The sequence below is a fragment of the Eriocheir sinensis genome, chromosome 52 (assembly GCF_024679095.1).
Source record: "Eriocheir sinensis breed Jianghai 21 chromosome 52, ASM2467909v1, whole genome shotgun sequence".
NCBI classification, from domain to species: Eukaryota; Metazoa; Arthropoda; class Malacostraca; order Decapoda; family Varunidae; genus Eriocheir; species Eriocheir sinensis.
In genome coordinates this window covers 9,051,255-9,070,346 of record NC_066560.1, presented here as the reverse complement: position 1 = coordinate 9,070,346, position 19,092 = coordinate 9,051,255, and the positions used below count along the sequence as shown (strand labels likewise).

Genomic DNA, 19,092 nt, shown 5'->3' with positions numbered 1-19,092 from the left:
GTTCGGGGGCCTGTGTGTAAATATTTTAGGTGCCCGCGCTCTCTCTCTCTCTCTCTCTCTCTCTCTCGTGTGTGTGTGTGTGTGTGTGTGTGTGTTCGTAATTTCCGCTGTGGTGCTGTTGCTGTATGGATGCTATTCTTAACTTTAATCTTGTTGCTTTGTAAGGCTGAGAGAGAGAGAGAGAGAGAGAGAGAGAGAGAGAGAGAGAGAGAGAGGTGACGCGGATATCCTCTCAAAGGCACCTCATACTTGAAGGAGGAGGAGGAAGGAAGGGTGATGTTGTTTACTTGAGATGATTCTTGTGTCGTTTATCCCTGTGTCTTCCTCTCCTCTTCTTCCTCTCCCGTCGGTGTTATGTGGGAACGGAGAAGAGAAGGAGGAGAGGAGAAGGTGGAGGAAAAAGAGAGAGAGAAGAGGCGGTGATTCCCTTGTCGATCGCCTTTTTTTTTGTGATGTTAACGTTTATTTGAATTTTGGTGACTTTGAAATGTAGCGATATATCTTGAAATACAACAACAACAACTACTACTACTACTACTACTACTACTACTACTACTACTACTACTACTACTGTCCCCTTATCATTATTATTATTATTATTATTATTATTATTATTATTGTTACTCATTTAGCTTTCCCTCCGTTGTCTTGTGAGATGATAATAATAATGATGATGATGATGATGATGATTCGTTCCCACACTACGCTACACTTTCGTATTATACCGTATAGAGTGTTGTACTTAATATCTCGCTTGTGGTATTTATAGATTTTTTTCCTCATCGCTCTATTCATATTTCTACGCGTTCGGAAAATTTACACAAGTGGGAATCGGTTTTCTTAATTTCTTTCTTTTTTTTGGGTTTATTATTATTAGTTGTATTTCCTGTTCATTCCCGCGGTTTCGTTTTCATCTGGTTTCAGTTTTAGATTCTCATTTACTTTATCGGTTTTCTTTATTATCTTTCTGTTACTTATTTTTCCTTCCGTTAGTGTTGTTGTTGTTGTTGTATCGGCGTGGTGTATCGGGGATCTTGTGTTACTGTTTTTCTCTTGTGTTGCTGTGCTCGGCTTTTGTGTCTGATAATCATTAGTGTTGCTCTCAAAGGAAGGTTAAGGTTGTTATGTATTAGTTAACGTTCTTCTAGCAATACAGTGTTCGCCGGTGTTGTGTTACTAGCGAAGGTTCTTTTCATTCGGTTGTTTTGTGTTGTGTTGCTGTGTTGCGGTTTCTCAGCTATTTGTGTTGCATTTAAAGACCGGTCAGATTTGTCATAGATCAGTTAACTTTCTTCTAGCGATACAGAATTCACCGGTGTTGTGTTGTCATTTTGTGTAGTGTTGCTGTGATATTTTGTCCCATTATTTGTGTTGCATCGAAAGGCACGTAAAATTTATCATATATTAAGTAGCAACAGCAATACATTTTTTATCGGTGTGTTGTGTTGTTCGCCAGTGAGTGACCTTATGTTGCTTTAGTTTTTGGTGTTGTGTTGCTGTGTTACGCTGTTCCATTAATTGTGTTGCGTTCAGAGGCCGGTTAAATTAATTATATGTTCGATAACAGTTCAGCTATACAATTTTAACCGGTGTTGTGTTGTTTGTTAGCAAGAGCGATTAGTTAGGCAGTCATGTATTCAAGTGTTGCTAAGTTGAGTGTTGTCTGCCTTTGTTTTGCTACCCGTTGTGTTGTAAAGTCGGTAACACATCAGCAACACAACCTTTACCGGCCATGTGTTGTCTGTTAGCGAGCGGTTAGGTTAAGTTGTTAGGTGTTTCAGTGTTGCCAAGTTAATTTTTCTAAAACTTCGATTTTTTGCAATATTTTTAAGTCGCTACTCGTTATATTATGTAGTCGCCAACACATTAGCAACACAACTTTTACCGGCCATGTGTTGTCTGTGAGGGAGCGGTTTGTTTAAGTTGTCAGGTGTTTCAGTGTTGCCAAGTTAATTTTTCTACGGCTTCGATTTTTTGCATATTTTCAAGTGAGGGAAAATTACAGTGGTGGTGGCTACAGTGGTTTAACTATTCCTTAAATGTGACGGAGATGAACACTAAGGCCACGCGCAGCTTTATTCTACACCCCAAACATTTCCTATCCCTTTAAAACCATCGCAATGTAAACTTAGGCCTATCATAGCGGTAAAAAGGCAAAGATGTATTTTTTTTTTATTAAGTTTCACGGCCTATGTTTTGGGTAGTGTTGTTTGTCACGAGTAGTTAGTGCAATACTGTTTTTCCGTGGGTGTTGCATTGGTAGCGGGCGGTGTTGTATCATCGGTGTTGTATTATCGGTGAAGTGTTACTGTTAGGTGGCGCTGTAGGGCTAGTTAGCGGTGTCATATGCGTGTGTTGCGTGTGTTCCAGTTAGTATTTCTCCTGAGGGTTAGAGTTACCGATATCACTAGTGTTCGTGGGTGTTGCGTTGCCAGTGAGCGGTGGTGTGTTATCGCTAAAGGTGTTGTGTTCTTGAAGTGGTGTTGTGTTCTTGAAGTGGTGTTGTATGGGTGGCTAGTGTTGTGTTGCTATAGCGAGCGGTGTTGTGAGTATTGGTGGCGGTGAAGGGTTGGTCTCTTGCGTTGTGTTTGTGTTCTAATTTTATCGAAGTTTTTCTAGGAAGGTGACGGAGGTAGTTGTAGTAGTAGTAGTAGTAGTAGTAGTAGTGGTATATAAGTGTGTTGCAGTGTATACCAGCGGACTTTCTCTTGTAATGATAATCGCGGTAATAGTAATAATAGCGGTAAGAATAATAATGTTAATAGTAATAAATAATGGTAATGTGTAACAACTGAAATAAGAAATGTAGCTACTGTAAGAGATTTTGCTTCCGTTCTGATATTACTGTTGTTGTTTTTATTGTTGTTTTAAGACCAATATTGACGTAGAAGGTTATGCAAACGGTACTGACTCTTGTTTTTTTTCTTGTTTTTCATCATTTTCCGCGGCTTCAGATCGTTAAAAAAATAATGAACTGTGAATATTTTTTTTTTTTTAAGTTTTGGAGATTTTTGTTTATTTTTTTCTCTGTTTTGAATCATCGTGTTTATTTTCTGCTCCTTCGTTTATCATATTTATTTCTTTATCGTTTGTTTTTGCTGTTCCGCTTTTTTTATTTGTGTTCTTGTGAGTATTTTTTATCACTTTTATGTCCTAGTTATTAATCTTCATTCACTATACTCTCTCTCTCTCTCTCTCTCTCTCTCTCTCTCTCTCTCTCTCTCTCTCTCTCTCTCTCTCTCTCTCTCTCTACCTGCCTTGCCCAAAATTTTAAATCACCCTCACTATCTACCCTCCCCATTCTATCTTCCCTTTCCCTCCCTCGCTCCCTCCTATCTCCCTTTCCACCCTTCTCCCCTATCTTTCCCTCCCTTCCCTCCCATCTATCTTCCCTCTCCTTCTCTCTTCCCTTCCCTCCACGCGAACGAACGAACGGGAGAGAGGAAGTTGCTGAACGTTACTAGCTCAATACGGAGAGGAGAAGAATTGGCTTGTAAATAAAATGATGTCGATGATACAGAGACGAAATGAAGAGTAAAATAAAGGAAGGGGTTTGAAGAGAAAGATAGTACAGCGAATGGAGACGAGGGTAAAGAGAGGAAGGATTGGTGAGGGAAAGAGTGCAAAGCGAAGTCAAAGGAAGGGAGCGATTGACAGAAAAATATAGAAAAAGCGAATTGAAGCGAGGGTAAAGAGAGGAAGGAAGGATTGGCGAGGGAAAGAGTGCAAAGCGAATGGGAAGAGGGAGAATAGAGAAGAATAATAAGCGATGAGAGAGAAGCCAAGAATCAATAACCATGGAGATAGGATAAAATTGGATTAGGAAATAGTAAAGAACACACAGAAAAGGGAATCAAGTAGTAGTGAAAAATATGTTTGTTTATGTGTAAAGAAAAGGAAATCATAATTATCACATGTAGCTTATGAAAAAAAGGATTGAAGAAAAAGAAAAAAAAAACTTTGCGTGTAATAAAACTTGAATGGAAATTAATTAAGAAAACCCCAAACAGGTAAAGGTAGATACAGACGTGAACACAAACAAACACGAAATCGAAAGTGATGCCTGAGTAACCCAAACAGCTTGTCACTCCATAAGAACACGAGAACAAGAACAAAAGAGAACGATGACACAAAGACAAAATGAAGGAAAAGAAGAAGAGAAGAAAAAGATAATACGAAAGAAAGAAAGAATTGACGAGGGAAAGAATGCAAAGCGAAAAAGAAGTAGAAAAAAAACAAAAACTCCCTCACCTGCGTTCCTTCACCTGTGTTCCTGTACCTTCGATCCTTCACCTGACAATCATTCCCATATACCTGCGTTATGAATGTCTCTCCTAACTTACTGCACACCTGACCTTCAACAGCAGCGAGGGAAGGAAGGAGGGACGTGCCGTGTGTGTGTGTGTGTGTATGTGTGTGTGTGTGTGTGTGTGTGAGTGTGAGGAAACTATAGGAAAGTATGGGAAAAGTTAGAGGCGGTGATGAAATGTATTTAAACGGCGTGTTTTTGTGTGTTTTTATTTGTGCTTGTGGTTGTATCAGACAGAGAGAGAGAGAGAGAGAGAGAGAGAGAGCAATACAAAAACGATGATAATGAGTCAAAAACATGAACACTTAGGCGACGAGAAGAACAGCAGATCCTCCTCCTCCTCCTCCTCTTCTTCCTCCTCCTTCTCCTCTTCCTCTTCCTTTTTTGTTACTCTGTTCTGCGTTCTGCTTTTCTTTACTTCTTCCTGGTCCTTATTATTTTCCTCCTGCTTTTCTTCTGCTTCCTCCTCCTCCTCCTTCTCCTCTTCCTACTTTATTCCTTGCTCTTCCTCCCCTTCCTCTTCCTCTAGTTCTTCCCTTCTTGTCTTCCTCCTTGTCGGATTTTTTTTTTCTTCTGTTTTTTCTTTCCTCTTCTGTGTTTCCTCCTTCTCTTTCCCCTTCTTCCTCTCTGCTTGTCCCTTTTTTTTTCTCCTCTCCTTATTTTTCCCTTCCTCCTCCTCCTCCGATATTTTCTTTATTTTTTTTGTTAGCGTTTGATATGTTTTACTACGTTGTTTATTTGTTACTACTACTACTACTACTACTACTACTACTACTACTACTACTACTACTGCTACTACTACTACTGCTGCTGCTATTTCGTGGGGTCTACTTCCTCGAATAGTTATTTTTTCTGTTCATTTTTTTATATATTTTTTGCATCTCTGTTTTTGTTTTTATCATTGTTTTCTTGTTATTCCTCTTTCGTCGTTATTATGTAAGTTGCTTCGATTTTTATTTCCGTTCTTTTCGTTTGTGTTCACCGTTATCTTCTTTCTTTTTCTTTTCGCTCGTCTTTTTTTTTTTGCGATATTTCGATTATTAGTGAATGTTATTTCGTGTTAGTCGTTGTTCCTCGCTCACGTAATCCAGGCTTTAAAAAGACTGGTGTAATTTTAACTCTCTCTCTCTCTCTCTCTCTCTCTCTCTCTCTCTCTCTCTCTCTCTCTCTCTCTCTCTCTCTCTCTCGGTAATGCCTTCTCTTTCCTCTTCCTTTTTACCCTCCTCCTCCTGTTGTTTCCTTCGCTATCACTAACAGTTATTTCTCGTCTACATCCTCATATATATCTTTACACTCTCTCTCTCTCTCTCTCTCTCTCTCTCTCTCTCTCTCTCTCTCTCTCTCTCTCTCTCTCTCTCTCTCTCTCGCTCTCTCTAAGCCTCTTTCCCACCCTACAATACAAAGGCGATTGGACAACACCTTTCTCCCCTTCATCTACCGCCATCCCTCTCCCTCCCTCTCCTCCCCTTCCTTCCTTCCCTCTCCGCCGCCTCTCCGCCCCTCCCCCGTTCTCATCTATCATCTCTCGCCGTCGCCTCACCTCGCCACCACCTGAAGGCTGCACGGAGAAGGCGACTCGGGGTAAAAAAAAGGAGATTCATTCGTTTTCTTTGTTTACAGTTGTCATACGGAGCTGGCGACACTGCTGAGCTAACCCCGGCCGGCTAGCGTGTATACTTTTTGCCTTTACCCGGTACTGTAAGGGGTTAGAGAGAGGGATAGTGGGTTAGAGGTAGAGATAGGTAGAGAGAGCGATGGTTTGTGGGTATATGGTTCGTTTTCTCAGAGTCATCCGCTTCTCACATCAACTATATTTCCAAAGGGTTCTAATGAGTGCTCTTTTAGGTTCATGGTACAGAGGAAGGGTAGAGACTGAGGGTCATATTCAATATCTCACCGGCCATGTTCACATTACCTATTTGGCAAGGCTTTTGTAGGAGTTTCGGGCATTTCCATGGGCAGTTTTATGACCCTGGCGGTAATATGACACTTCTTCTGTACCGTGAACCTAACAAAACACTTATTGGAACCCGATTGATGTCCTTTTTGGTCTTTGGAAATAATTGATGTGAGGAGCGGGTTGATGCGTCTGAGAATATACCAACCAGAGAGCGATGGTTTGCGGGTATATGTGTTTGCAAGGAGTTATAAGTTCTGCCGCTCCCTCCTTCTCTCCCTCTCCTCGTGAACGCTTAAAAATGTTCGTAGTATATGGAAAGAAAGCTTGTATAGGGGAACAGAAGGGACAGTGGCCGTGGTGGTGGGCGTTATGAAACAAAAGAGCGGGCGAAGCGTGTTTTGTGCCGTTGTGTTGCTACTTTCTGTTGTGTTGAAGTGTTCCTAGAGAGAGAGAGATAGATAGAGAGGAAGAGAGATAATCAAGAAATAAGAGGATTGAAGCTTAATTTTTGGTATTGCTCAGAGAGAGAGAGAGAGAGAGAGAGAGAGAGAGAGAGAGACACGGCTTACTCCCCCCTCCCCCTCCCCCCACCCCGCCCCACGAACTGTTGACTCTCATAATAGGTGTGACGAACGGTGTGATCCCATGACGTCAACGATTCCGACACCAAGACGTTGCTGCTGTTTGTCCCCCCCCCTCGCTGACGTCCCTCGCCTCGCCCGCTTCTCCTGTTCCTCCCAGATCCGCTTTCTCTCTCTCTATCTCTTATTTTGCTTTCCTCTCTTTTATTTCATTTGTTATTTCATCTTCTTGTTATTATTGCTGACCCGGTTGAGTGAGGTGGATTTTGGTGGTTTGGTTAATTCTTGTTTTTTTTTTACAACTAAGGAGACAGCTGAAGGGCACAAAAAAAGGAAACAATAATAATAAAAAAAAAGCCCGCTACTCGTTGCTCCTAAAAAAAAAAGAATCAAAAGAGGTGGCCGAAAGAGAGGTCAATTTCGGGAGGAGATGTTTCCTGATTGTTAATTCAGCTCATAGTTTGTTGTTATTTTTTTTCTATGTCCTTATCGTTGTCCAAGAAGTATTAGGTGAACTTCCCTCGTTTGGTTCAATATTTCCCTGCTTCTTGAATTCCTATTTTCTTCTTTATGATCTTTTTCTTGTTTTAATTATCTTATCAATAGTTCTTAATGATGCGAATATTCTCGGTTTGTTTACTTTCTTGCTGCCGAACTAAAATTTTCTTGCTTGTTAATCTTATCCCTACTATCTTAAACCTGAAGATAAGAAAAACACGTTAGCTATTCGGTTCAATATATTTTTCTCGTTTTACTTCGTTTTTATTTTATCCGGTTAGATTCCGTGTTTTATTTATTTATTTTTTGTGCGTGTGTGCGTGCGTGTGTGTGTTCTTGTCTTCCTCTACACATGGATTGTTTTCCTCCGGGTCTTCGCATCCATCTTCCCGCCTTAATTGTCTTGTTTTTAGAGTCGCCTCGGTCGCTCCTCGTCCCTTAAATGTATACCTAACTCTTCCCTCTTCTCCTCATTCTCCTTCCACGTCCTCTTCCTCCGCCTACTCCTCCTCCTTCTTCGTCTGTTTCTCTTATTTTTATATTTTATCAAGCTTGTTCTTTTTCCTCTCATTTTCTTCAGTATACACCAAACTTTTATTTTTTTTTCATCTTCTCTTTTTTTCTTTATTTTCATCTTTCTCCTCTGTTTACTTTCCTTCTTTTGGCTTCCTATTTATTATCTACTCTTCTACTTTTTCTCTCCTCTTCCTTTTTTTTTCCTTTTCCTTCTTTCTCTCTACTCGCTTTTTTCTCTTCCGTCTCCTTTTCCTTCTGTCTTCTTCCTTTTTATCTACTCTTCCTTCTTTGTACTCCTATTTATTATCTCTTCTTCCTTTTTTCTGCTCCAATTTACCTTCTCTTCCTTCTTCTTTTCCTTCTCCTTCTCCTGTTCCTTCACTCCTCCTCCTCCTCCTCCCGGTGCACCTGGCGTGTGTGTGGGGCTGACGTGACCCACCTCGAGGCTCAGGTGTTATTAAGAGGCAGCGGCCGCAATTATGATCATCGCCGAGGAGGAAGACGCCGTGTCCCCGCCGTCCCAGTACCCGGGGAGGCGCGGGTCATTAGACAGGCTGGGGAATGAGGAGGAATGGGGATTAAAGCCGAAGGGAGGAGGACGAGAAGGAGCCTTGAGGAGGTCTAGGTTAGGACAGGTGAGCGGGGAGATGCAGGTGAGGAAGGTGCCTGGGATGATGATACCTGCGCGCCGCCTCCAACGGGCCAGGAATTAGGAATAAATTTGGAAGCTAAAGGCGATTATCGGTGCTTTCGGGGCTAAAATGCGAGTATTCTCCGCCCCTTTACCTTTCGCGAGGGAAGATGGCTGCGCGCGGGGCATGCACGACAAGGAGGAGGAGGAGGAGGAGGAGGAGGAAGGCGAGTGGAGGGAAGCAGCAGAGATTGATGTTAAAGAGGCCTTAGATGGGCGCGAAACCTTGGAACCCCTTGACTGCCGATTAAGGGATTGGATTACCTCGACGAAGTGATATGGGCGGGGGAGGGAGAGAAGTGGAGGAGGAAGAGGAGGAGGTGTAGGAGGATGAGACTGCACGAGGGAAATCTGCAGCGATGGCGTGTCTGCTGACGGCGACGCTGCAGGCTATGGCGGAGAAGGTTCTTTTTCTTTGCTGTGATCCTTCCTTTTATTCTCCTTCCTTTCCTTCTCGTTGGCTGTGACGGTAATAGATAGCGGTGTAGGGCGTAGAAGGCGCGATGAAATTCTTGTTCTTTTCTGTGATCCTTCCTTCCTTTCCCTCCTTCCTTCCTACCTTACGTCCTTTCCTTGGTAATAAATGGCAGTGCAGGGCGTAGGAGGCGCGGCGCAGGCATCCTTGTGGGTCCTCAGCATCGCCATTCATTCCTCCTCTCCCTCCTCTTCACCTGTAAATTGGCGTTCACCTGAGCTGCGAACGGCACTTACCTGGCTCACGTTCCTGCTGCGTTATTCTCACTTTGCACAGGCTTGGGGGTCACGTGGTTTGTGTTATTGTTATTCTTTCCCTCCCTCTCTGTCTATCTATCTATCTATCTATCTATCTATCTATCTATCTCGTAAAAAACAACGTTACTGTAGATTTGCTGTTCGTTGTTTTGCCTTTTTGTTGTTGTTGTTGTTGTTGCTATTATTGCGTTGTGTTTCGTCGGTATGCTCCTAATGATACTGCTGTTTGTGTTGTTATTTACCTTCCTCTCCCTCACAGGTGTTAGTAGGGGAGTCATTGTGTGTTTCCTTAAAGTATTGTGGCCCAGCTGTTATGCTGTTACTAATTTTGTGTTCCCGGACAAGCCATTCATTGATCAGTATTTTATCTAATCTCTCTAAGGTGTTAAAATGCACTGAAAGCTTTGGTGTTATTATTCTTGAATGTATTGTGTCTATCCCATATTCGTATGTTAGGATCAAATTTTTCTCCCTCCCTCCAATTTCTCTGAGGCGTAAACTCAAATGAAGGCCATGTTGGGATTCTTAGGCGTTTTGTGTTTATGTTGTGTTCTGTTCTGTATCACTAACGTTGTGTTCCTCCGGCAGGCATCCGCTGTTCCCGCTCCTGGCGCTGATCTTCGAGAAATGCGAGTTGGCCACATGTACGCCGCGGGAGCCGGGGGTGGCTGGCGGCGACGTCTGCTCCTCAGAATCCTTCAACGAGGACATCGCCGTCTTTTCCAAACAGGTTCGTCGGCGTCCTCGTCAGGAGTGATCGCGCTCTTCCGTGTCCGGGTGTGTGTGTGTGTTTGTGTGTGAGTGTGTGAGGCCCAAGGCGTGGCCCCGCACCCCGCGAGCCCTGAAGACACTCTGGCGGCGGCTTAGAGTGTCTGGTTCGACTCCTGAAAGAGCGAGACAGAGAAAATGAGTGAGCGTGTGGCCGATCGGCGGGAAAGAAAGGAAATAGCGAGGAATGATGATTGATGAGTGATGTGAGGTAGCCATGAAATACAGCAGCCGCGGAAAAGAAGGCTGCGTGGCTCCGAGTGTTGTTCCCGCCGCTCAGTGATGGAAATGAAGGGAGGAAACGGAATGCTGGAGTGCGATGGCGGCTGTGTCAGTGGCAATGGCGGCGTGGCGCTTCGGCGGGCGGCGGCGGCGGCGGCGGCGGACACGGTGGAGGTGGAGGTGGAGAAAACACTACCGCATACATGAAAAAGAACCCTCCTCCACCGCCTCCACATTCACCACTTCCAAGAACACTCCGTCACGCTGCCGCCGCCAACGCCGCCGCCGCCGCAGAAGACAGATGCCATCACCGTCACTGACCATCAATAACAAGGACCCAAGAAGTGAACGCCGCCACCACCACCACCACCAACAACAACAACAGCAACAACAACAACGGCCGGTCTTCCCAAAGGATAATGCCGGACAGACGGACGATAAGTACCCGATAACCGGATTAGTCTTACTCTTAAGCGAACGATTTGCCGGCGTGTGTATGGGAGGGAGGGAGGGAAGGGAAGGGAGGGTAAAGAAGGGAAGGGAGAGGGGAGAACAGTGCTCTTACGGCGCTTCAACTCCTGACAACAAAACTTTAATCTATCAGGGAGTCTTAATTTTTACGGGATGATTAATTAAGGGATCGAAAACTCTTCCAAGTAGTGTCAGGAAGAAAACAACAAGAAGAAGGGGATCCGATGTCTCTCTTTTTGTTTACGCGGATCACTATTCATTTAGGAGGATCGAGTCTTAGGATCGGATCTCACAAGTGCTTTAACCCGTCCGCTGCGATTGGAACGAATTTAGCTTTCACTGGTAGCCTGATAACATACACTCCCAGGTCTTTCTCTGCTTCTGTGGTGGATAGTGGAGTGTTTCCCATGTGGTATTAGTATACATGACTTTACAATTTTCTTCATTGAATTGTAGCAGCCACTTTTTGATCCAGTCCTATAGCTTGGTGATGTCTTCTGGTAGGAAATCCGCAGTCAAGGGGTTAGTGAGAGAAGTCGTGAGTGGAGGAAGAAGCGGCTCTCCCTCACCCTCTCTCAGTCTGGCCGGAGGAGAATCGTTGCGGTGCGAGATTTTAACCCTCGAGTATAACATTTCCAGACGCCGCAAAAATCTTGAAGTATTGTCGCGCTCCGCTGCTGAAGGGTGACGGACGCAGCGAGCGGAGATGTGCTGTATTTTTATGATTTGCTGGGGTGTCTTTCTCTCGTGTGTGTGTGTGTGTGTGTGTGTGAATGGTTGGTTATTTTTGTGTTGACGGCGATGGAGCGTGAACGGCAGGGGGGGGGGGGGGGTGCGATTACTCTCCCTAGATTATGCCTGTTGTTCCTTCCTTCCTCCCTTCCTCCTCCTTCTCCCTCGCGGCGTCGGAGAGGGAGGGAGAAGAGGAAGGAGGCGGCGGCTTTGAGTGTCGTTTCCGGCCAGAGGTAACGGCGATGGGGACTTGAGTGGAGCTGGTCGACCTCACTCCCTCCTCCTAGAATGTGTGTGTGTGTGTGTGTGTGTCGGCCTCCATCCATGCCTCCATCCCTCCCTCACCCTCCGCTCCTCCCCGCTGGGTGACAACCGATACACCAGGCCAGGGATTAATCCAATTTGAAGCACGAACAGTTTCACTCCTCTTCGTTCGCTCCGGCTTCTCTGCGTCCCTCTCGTCCCCGCGTCGTTCGGTTCTGACGGGGAATTCGAACTCACTGGGAAAAGGCGGCGGAGTTAATGAGTTAAGCGGGTCGTGTCGGGTCAGGTGATAGGTCAGGTCAGCGTGGGTGGGGCCTCGGGTCAAGCCAGGTCACCGCCGCGGGCAAGGGTGAGGTCAGGAAGGGTCGTCAGGATCGTCAGGATGGGGCATGAGCCGAGACGGTGACTCCCTTAGGTCCTGCAGCTGAGGCCGTGTGCGTGTGTGTTTGTTTGTTTGTTTGGGTGCTGATGTGGTTGTTTGGTGGTATCTGTGGTGGTTGTAATCGTAGTAGTGGTTGCTAGGGTCTATAGAATGGTTGCTGAGGTGATGGTTTTAGGGGTTAGAAAAAGTGGTTGTTATAGTGTGGTTGTATGGTTGACGGGTAGTGGTGGTGGTGATGGTTTGTGGTTGCGGTAGTGTGTGGTTATTGTTGTTACTGCAGATATAGGCCTTCTGAATGGTTGTTAGTGATCTTACTATTAAAAAAGTAAACTTGGTTGCTGAAACGGTTGATGTGAAAGGCTGTGCGGGTAAATGGTTGCTTGTTTGGGTGACTAACTAAGGGCGTTGTTCCATGGATAGAGGCGGGTGGGCGGGAATACCGTGAGCCATTTCTGTGGTTGTTATTACGTGGTGGTTGGGGTGAGTGTGGTAGTGGTGGTTGAGGTGGGTGGTTAGAGGTTGTTGTTGATAAGGTCACTGGTTGTCAGGGTGGGTGTCGGTCGCTCCATCAGCTGCCGTGGGTGTCGCTAAAGGTTGTGGTGGTGGTGGTGGTGTAGTGGGGGAGGGGGGATGGTGGCGGTGGTGGTGGTTGTGGTCGGTCGTGAGGGGAAGGGGTAAGTCACACGGTAAGGCGTTCTCATTAAGTAATCTGATATTCATTAGGTCAAGGCGCCTACCCTGTACTCATAATTTATTCACTTCCTCTGTTTTTCCCGCATTTGATGACTCACCGCCACCAGAGAGAGAGAGAGAGAGAGGGGGGGAAGAAAAGGGGACTCATGTGAATAGCTAATCGTTCTCCCTACCACGTCGCTACCACTCCAGTTCTTTATAATAGTAGCAGAAATAGTAGTAGTAATAGTGGGGGTCGTAGCACAATAGTAACAACTCACCACCACGCACAGTACACACCACACAGACCCCTCACCACACTCATCACACTCCCCCATGCACATCACTTTCTCACGCAACCGTAACAACCTCGCCGCTGGAAACCCCGAAACCTAACCTCGAATCAATGTTACAGCGCGAGTGTTTCTGAAGAGCGGCGGGAATGACTAAGGAAGGAAGGAAGGGAAGGAGGGTAAAGAGGAAGGGTAAGGCGGGAAGGGCAGAGCAAGGGTAGGACACAGGGACGAATAAACGAAGGGTCGGGGACGGGAAAGAAGAGCGGGAGGAAGGAAGGAAGGGTGCGAGGGAAGGGTAGAGGTGGAGGTGGTGAAGCAGTGAGGGAAGGAAGGAGGGAGGTGGTGATGGAGGAGAGGAAGGGAGGAGGCGAGGGGGTGAGGGTTACCTGTGACCACCCGAGGCGTCACAGACAGGCTCGGGGGGTGACGCTGGGCTCTGCTGGGCTTCTCGGCGGCGGGAGGGGCGGAGGAGGGCAGCGCCGCCGGTATCGCTAAACGCCCCAACTCCTTCGCCGACGGGAGGGAGATACAAGTACACGAGGGCATGAAGACTCGCTATAAAGCCTCCTCCAGGGTGGGGCAGAATCTGAAGCGTCTCAAGAGCGGCGGGAGGGGCGGGGAAGAGCAGCGATGAGGGTCTTGCTAAACATTATATACTTATAGACGCACTTCAGGGCTGCAATGCTCTCACAAGACACCGAGTAAGGCAAGAAAACGTCACTCAGTCGCCAGTAAACGTTAGGTGAAAACTGAGCGATAGAAACGTTAGAAGAGGTAGTGTTAGACGAAGTAAAAGCAGTAACAGCATAAAAAACGTTACTATATCATCAGTAAACGTTAAAAGTGAATAACTAGCGATAGAAACGTTAGAAGGGGAGGTAACACACGACGTAGAATCAGTAAAAGGAAGAAAAGATAGAAACGTTAGAAGGGGTGGTAACACACGACGTAGAATCAGTAACAGGGAGAAAAACGTCTCTAAATCACTAGCAAACGTTAAAAAGTGAAGTACGAGCGATAGAAACGTCAGATGGGATGGTAACACACATCAGTAACACGAAGTAAAACGTCTCTAAATCAGTAGCAAACGTTTAAAGTGAATAATGAGCTACAGAAAAACGTTTGAAGCGGTAATAGTAGAAGAGGTAGACGCAGTAACAGTATTTCTTTATCGTCTACGCACTGAGGTTTTTGTGCCCCAGTCTGTCTCTGCCTCTCGTCCCCGCGTGGCCGCCGCTCCGTCAGTCTCCCTAAGCTTTGCAATATTTTTCATCACTTGCCTCTATTGGAAGATTGAGGGTTAGGGGGTGTTGGCGTCTGTCTTCACGTCGCGGGGTATTTATTCCAATCCAAATATAAGCGACGGTAAATATGCGGACGAAATTAGAGGCAGTGTCGTGAATTATCATCACATGCAGTGTCGCCGCCCTCCTCCTCCTCCTCTTCCTCTTCCTCCTCCTCCTCCTCCCTCAGGTGTGTGACGTCAGCATCATGGCGGAAAATGCAGCCACTTGACAAACGCGACGCAAGCAGTTTTATTTATTTGTATTTTTGCGCGTTTTTACCTCGGTTTATCCTCCCCGGAAGCAGAATTTAGTGCGTGGCGGCCAGGGCGGAGGTTAGGCGGCGGCGTCCACGTGGGTGATGCTGGCGGGAGTAATTGTAACACGAACCGATATGAGAGGGCTGTGACATAAATATTCTCTCTCTCTCTCTCTCTCTCTCTCTCTCTCTCTCTCTCTCTCTCTCTCTCTCTCTCTTTTATTGGGTATAGTAACCGGATTTTACGAACATACAGCGGTGGTTTTAGCGTGTTCGGATTACGCACTAACTCGCACACACACACACACACACACACACACACACACACACACACACACACACACTAATACGGTTTATCTTGCATGGCGCTGAGGTATTGCGGGCACACACAACATGCACGTTTGCGAAAAAAGTGTTCGTTGCATCTATATCTGCGTCAAGTGTGTGTGTGTCTGTGTGTGTGTGTGTGTGTGTGTGTGTGTGTCCTCGATATTGATGTACTAGGATGAAGGTCTTTCGTGTGTGTTAATTAACTTGGCAATTCTCATGCAGGTGACACACAGGTGAGCGCAGGAAACACACACACACACACACACACACACACACACACACACACACACACACACACACACACACACACACACACACACACGACAAGAAAAAGAATGTCCCTAACAACTTCCTTCTTCACTTCTCTCCATATTAAAAATCCTCCACTGACACCAAATTATAAATATCCTCCGCCTTACTATTATTTAATTTTCAAGCGTTATTCATTAGTTAATAAGATAGTAATGATGATGATGGTAATAGTAATAATAGAGATAGTAATGGACGTAAATAGAGACAGGAAAAGAAGTTGGCATAAATAATTGTTGTAGAAATATATGTGGTGGTAATAGTGGTGGTGGTGGTTGTGGTGGTGGTCCTGCCTCCCCAAACTGACCACCCCATATCTGGCCCTCCCCTGGGAGTCCTGCGAAGTGGGTCCCCAGGGGCAGGGCAGGAGGGAAGGGCGCGGACCTATACTGTTTCCCGTCTCTCTCTCTCTCTCTCTCTCTCTCTCTCTCTCTCTCTCTCTCTCTCTCTCTCTCTCTCTCTCTCTCTCTCTCTCTCTCTCTCTCTCTCTCTCCTCCTCCTCTTCTTCCTCTTCTTGATTTTTAACCCTTCCACGACCTCCGCCTTTTCCTCCTCATTCTCCTCCTCCTCCTCATCTCAGCTTCATATCTTTGTTTTCTTTTTTCCTTTTTTTCCCTCTGTTTCACGCCACACAATTCTCCTCCTTCTTCTTCTTCTGGGACTCGTAAATTCCTCCTCTTCCTCCGTTGTCGTCGCGGGAAATATTTTATCATTGTGAATTAATTGTAAAGGTTGACTCACCTGCGAACCTTCATTGCACACCTGGCGCGGCATCGATTCTTCGCAATAAATTCCCGATGAAAGCGTTTTTTTTATATTTTTTTAATGTAATGAGTTATCGAAAAAAAAAAGAAAAACGTTGATTGAGGCTTTGGTGATTGAATAGTTTTGGGTATGATTTCTTTTTGCTTGTTTGTTTATTTGATTTTATTTGTTATTTATGATTATCCCACAATTTATTTCGTTTGATATGATTTAAATTTCGATATGTTTCAAAGGGATTATTTGTATTATTTGGATTTATTATTATTATTATTATTATTATTATTATTATTATTATTATTATTATTATCATTATCAGAGAGAGAGAGAGAGAGAGAGAGAGAGAACAAACTTTCTGTAACGTCTCTTCCCTCACGTCTTTATCTCCCTCTCTTTACTCATCCTTTTCCTCCCTTCCTTAACCTCCCTCCATTACCTCTCCATTACCTCCCTTCCTCCCCCTTCCCTTCCTCCCTCCCTTTCCTTCCCTCTCTCCCATACCTCCCTCTTGTTCCTCTTTTACCTCTTCCATATACCTCTCCTCCCCCTCCTCCTCTTCCTCCTCCTCCATTCCTGTCCCTTCAAGATGTGATTTATTGAAGGTTTTGGACAATTACGTAAAATGGATTCGAGTTCTTTTCAAGTCTTCCCTCAGACTGTATACAAGAGGAGGAGGAGGAGGAGGAGGAAGGGTACTTGTTAAATCCATTGCTTGGTTTGTGAATTGATACTTTAAATGCATGCAGTTTTTGTTTTTTTACTCTCTCTCTCTCTCTCTCTCTCTCTCTCTCTCTCTCTCTCTCTCTCTCTCTCTCTAAAATAATGACAGTTGACCGTGAAATCCTGGTTATGAGAGAAATGTCCTCCTCCTTCTCCTCTTCCGCTTCCTCCTCCTCCTCCTCCTCCTCCTCCTCCTCCTCTTTCTTTGCCCTTACGTCCTTTATCTTCCTCGGTACGTTCATTTCTTTATCCTTATTACTACTACTACTACTACTACTACTACCGATGATAATAATAATAATAATAATAATAGTAATAATAATAATAGGAGAAGCAAAGAGAAAAATGAAGGAAAATAATTAAAAACAACTGTCGTTTCTTCTTTGTTTTCCTCTTCTCTATCTACCCCTTCACCTCCTTCCTCCCTTCTTCTCTTTCCTACTCCTCCTCCTCCTTTTGTCCTCTTTCTCCTGTCTTCCTCCTCTTCTTCCTCCTCCTCCTCCTCCGCCGCCCGCACAGTGTAAAAGGCGACAGTGTGAGACAGTTGAAGTTAATTTGACGCGACAGGAAGAGGTAATGAGCGGGGCAGTTTCTTTATAAGTAAATAGTACGCCTTCCTCTTCCCCCTCCTCCTCTTCCTCCTCCTCTTCCTCCTCCTCGTTGGCGTCGTAGTTGTGTTGTGTTGATTCTCCTTCTCCTATTCCTATTCTCTTTAAATATTTTCTTTCTTTAGTTTAGTTTATTATATTTTTTTGGTTTTGTTTTGTATTCCGTCTTTCCCTCCTCGTCCTCTTCCTCCTCCTCCTCTTCCTCTTCCTCCTCCTTTTTTTAGTGTATTCTGTCCACTTTTTATTCTGTTTTTCTTGTGTTTTTTTTCTCTCATTGTCTACTTCGTTATTCTTCTTGTTCTTCTTCCTCTTCTTCTTGTTCTTTCTCTTCTCCCTCTTCCTCTCCTCGCCCTTCCCCTTTATCATCTATTCAGGTTAAGATAAATAAACAAAAAGAAAAATTATGGCACTAAAAAAATGTATATAATATGAAGCAGAAAAAAAAGAATCAGGTGTTTTCTCGAAATAATTTTATAACAAATGAAGCATAGAAAAAAATGTATATAATATGAAGCATAGAAAAAAAAAAGATTCAGCTGTTTTCTCGAAATAATTTTATAGTACTAATGAGGGCTAGGAGCTGGCGCGGCGAGGAGGGTGACGTCAGGGAGTGATTTATGAGGCCCCTCCCGCCCCTCACACACACACACACACACATACACACACACACACACACACACACACACACATACAGGGTCATGTTGTTGTAGTCTTCCTTCGTTGTCCATTGTTGTCTCGTGTGTGTGTGTGTGTGTGTTTTATTTATTTTTAGTAGTTGTAGTAGTAGTAGTAGTAGTAGGAGGAGGAGGAGGAGGAGGAGGACCAGTTAGACTCTCCCATCCATGCTTATTTTTTTTCCTCATCTTCCTTCTCTTCTTTCTCTTCATCCTTTCCTTCTCTTCTTCTTCCTCATCCTTTCTTTCCCTTCTCTAATATCACATTTTATTCCTCCATTTCCTCTCTCCGTATCTCCGTTTTCCTCTACCACCATCCCTCTCATCCCTCCACCAAGCCTTCCCCTCCTGCTCCTCCTCCTCCTCCTCCTCCTCCCCCTTCCCCTCCCCCTCTGTGCACGTATACTTCACAATTAATGCAGGAAATACAGCGCCGCCGATGCAATGTGAAAAATTCCCGTAATACACTTGTGTTGCGCCGAGGTTGATAAATGATGACGTATTCCGTGCAATACTGGCCTGAAATTACCTCCCTCACAGCGCGATGGAAAACAGCGAACGAACGAACGAACACACACACACACACACACACACACACACACACACACACACACACACACACACACACACACACACACACACACACCTGTCTACCTAATTACCTATTTACCTATATCCTTACCTACCTGTTCTACCTGCCCACCTACCTAACGTGTACCTATTTCCTACACACACACACACACACACACACACACACACACACACACACACACATATGCACACAATTAGAACTGTCACACTTTTTCCATGTTTCCACTTATTAGGTTAACACGCTCTGCATTATTATCATTATTATTATTATTATTATTATTATTATTATTATTATTATTATTATTATTATTATCATCATCATTAGGAGCGGCGTTGAGAGATTTAAGAGGAGATGGATAACGAATTTGTGGGTTTCTTTTTTATTTCCAACGCGGAGATGAAGCGGAAATAAGAACGTAAATAATTAGAGGGAGAGTTTCATTATTTCCGAGCTAGTTAATACGGTTTTTTTTCCGTATTAAATTATATAGTAACATTGAGAACTTTTGCACTGAGTCTAAC

General features: G+C 44.6%; 1 protein-coding gene across 7 annotated transcripts in view; it reads left to right on the top strand.

The window, feature by feature from the left end:
• The window catches only part of LOC126983032 (homeobox protein homothorax-like), a 289,790-nt gene that overhangs the window by 44,953 nt on the left and 225,745 nt on the right, over positions 1-19,092 (top strand). For all 7 annotated transcript variants that reach the window (XR_007735485.1, XM_050835464.1, XM_050835459.1 and 4 more), the window contains exon 3: positions 9,816-9,957. Coding sequence is in view for 6 of the 7 variants with exons in the window: in XM_050835464.1 (XP_050691421.1) it covers positions 9,816-9,957 (142 nt within the window). In the remaining variant the exon portion in view is untranslated. The remainder of the gene's footprint in view (positions 1-9,815; positions 9,958-19,092) is intronic.